This window comes from Macrosteles quadrilineatus, unplaced genomic scaffold (assembly GCF_028750875.1).
Source record: "Macrosteles quadrilineatus isolate MER2022 unplaced genomic scaffold, UCM_ALF_1.0 Scaffold_8__2_contigs__length_117827958, whole genome shotgun sequence".
NCBI classification, from domain to species: domain Eukaryota; kingdom Metazoa; phylum Arthropoda; class Insecta; order Hemiptera; family Cicadellidae; genus Macrosteles; species Macrosteles quadrilineatus.
This window is the reverse complement of record NW_026542601.1, coordinates 8,130,484-8,132,980: the sequence shown is the minus strand read 5'-3', so window position 1 is coordinate 8,132,980 and position 2,497 is coordinate 8,130,484. Positions and strand designations below refer to the sequence as shown.

The window sequence follows — 2,497 nt, the reverse complement described above, 5'->3', positions numbered from 1 at the left end:
ATAACACACTTTATTACTCAACAAACCCAGGTACTTCTTTAAACCAAAAATATGTTATTTAAATATGTTTATAAAGATTAAATCAGACAAATGGAAATTCGGTTAGTTTGCTGTGGCTGGGGTATTTGTTTTTGTGTTAATAAACTTACTTGATCGATTGTTTATTCAGGAAAACTAACACAAGGTGTTTTGTTATTTTGCAGATGTTATCACTCTTAATCTTGGAACATGGTGGAAAAAGTGACAGAATTATAGACAGAAAGATGCAAGACAATGATTTCCGAAGTAGATTTGGATCACCCTTACCCAGATTTGAAGATATCAGCTTTCAAGGAAGTTTTCATTAAAAATATATGTTTGATGAATCCAAGCAACATATCTTTATGTATGATAAGGGTGAAAATCTTGTTTCCGGAAGGATAATTTTAATAGAAATACGTTGATTCACAATTTAGAACAACCTAGCCAGTATACATTCTTCATGGAATCTTACAGAGAAAAGTCAAGAAATTAACTTTCAAACTCATAGGGAATAACTGTTTCAGTCAACTAAATGTCCAAGAAGATTTAAGTTATGGATGAATGTAGCATAGAAGAAAAACCTTATCTTTGTGAAGTATGTCCAAGCTCTTTTAAAACTGAGAAATGCTTGGAAGCACATGCACTTACTCACTGTGAATATTCCCCAGGAATAACACCAGAGAAGTCTTTGGAAAACTTTTCTGAGACAGCCCACTTAGAGAAACATTTTCATTGTACGATTTGCTCTGAAAGCTTCCATTCCCTGAGATCGTTAAGGATACACATTACTCGCATACACTCGAAAAGTCAACCCCACCAATGTTTTACTTGCAAGGAGGTTTTTTTGTCCAGATTTGAATTAAAAACGCACGCTTGTGCTCATACAGATGAACTTTTCCTGTGTCATAAATGCCCTAAAACATTCACAGTGCTTTCATACTTAAAGTTACACCTGTTAAAACATACTGAAGAAAGACCTCATCAATGCTCAATCTGTCATAAGAGCTTTACCCAGAAAAGTGGCTTAAAGGCACACATGCTAAAGCATAATGGTAAACTTGACCATCAGTGTGACATTTGCCTCAAGAAGTTCGCTTTGAAGGGGACATTATCGACTCATATGCTTTGTCATTACACAAGAGATAAACCCTATGAGTGTCCATCGTGTCAGAAAGCTTATACGAGCCAGTCAGGGTTGAAGAGACATATGTTGACTCACTCCGGGCTGAGAGTTTACAAGTGCGGTCTGTGTCCAAAATCCTTCGCAACCCCAGATGTGTTGAAGCAACACTTAAAGACCCATTCAAATGAGCGTCCTTTCATGTGCGAGTACTGTGGAAAGTCATTTTCAAGATCAAACTTTTTGAAACAACACATGATGATTCACACAGGCGAACGGCCTTTTCAATGTGATAGGTGTGAAAAATCTTTTGCTAGATTAGAAGTTCTTCAAAAACACATTTTGAGCCATACGGGTGAAAGACCCCACCAATGTACATTATGTGAAAAGTCATTTAAGCAAAAGGGTCATTTAGAAACACACATGTCGTTCCACTCAGGAAAAAGACGGTATAAATGTCCAATTTGTCAAAAAAGCTTCATAATGAATAGTAATTTGCAGGCACACAAGGCAATCCACTTAAAGGCAAGATATCAATGTAAGGAGTGTGATCAGGTGTTTAAAAGACAAATAGAATTAAAGAGACATGCGCTCATTGCTCACACAAGCAAAGCATTAATTTCGATAAAATCTTGTGAAGTGACTCGTGATATCATACCGATTTCAGGTGAAGTTTTAACGTTGTCTGATGAAGTCATAAGAGTCAAAAATGACAAACTTATAGCTTTTTTTAGATAAGGGCAATTTGGTGGAAGGTAAGATGGTGTGTATGTTGGAAAAATCAAACACTGAAGATCTGTAACTTGTTTTTGCTTTCTTTATATATATTAGTGGCATCTTTTAACTTTGCAGTTGCCCATCCACATAGGCTTGGTTGGGCCTGTGCCTGGAACTGTGTTCATAAAATTTAGTGTTGAGCACCATCACCAGGACGCAAACTTACAACATTGCTGTCATGGTTTTGTAGTCCATCGCTGAGCCACTGACTCACCTGAATTTCTAGAATTTCAGAACGGCCTTTTATCCATCTCCAGTTTCTGAGATCATAGTCTTTTATTTTAAGATAAACATTGTGAATTGTTTTATTGGTTTACAACAATGCTGTTGTTATTATAGAATAGGTACTGTGTATATATATATAATATTTTTTTTTTTTTTTTTAGTTTTTTAAAGTTTGTAGCTTGTTAAGCAAAATCTTGATGTTTTTATGGGTAACTATACCATTAATTGTTAAAAAATCCCGAACATCCAAAATGAAGTAGGTATCGTATTTCAGGTTCCTTTACATTTCAGTTCACATCTTAAGCTTTCTTTGATACTGGTTTTACTTGTCACATTCCAGCTAGCAAAATTTTC

General features: G+C 35.4%; 1 protein-coding gene across 1 annotated transcript; it reads left to right on the top strand.

Annotated features, from left to right (window-relative positions):
• The first annotated feature begins 541 nt into the window (after nt 1–541).
• On the top strand, nt 542–2,259 carry LOC129001287 (gastrula zinc finger protein XlCGF52.1-like). The gene has a single exon (XM_054428537.1). It carries the CDS (start codon nt 575–577, stop codon nt 1,877–1,879), a length of 1,305 nt encoding a protein of 434 aa, XP_054284512.1. The 5' UTR covers nt 542–574; the 3' UTR covers nt 1,880–2,259.
• The last annotated feature ends 238 nt before the right edge of the window (nt 2,260–2,497 follow it).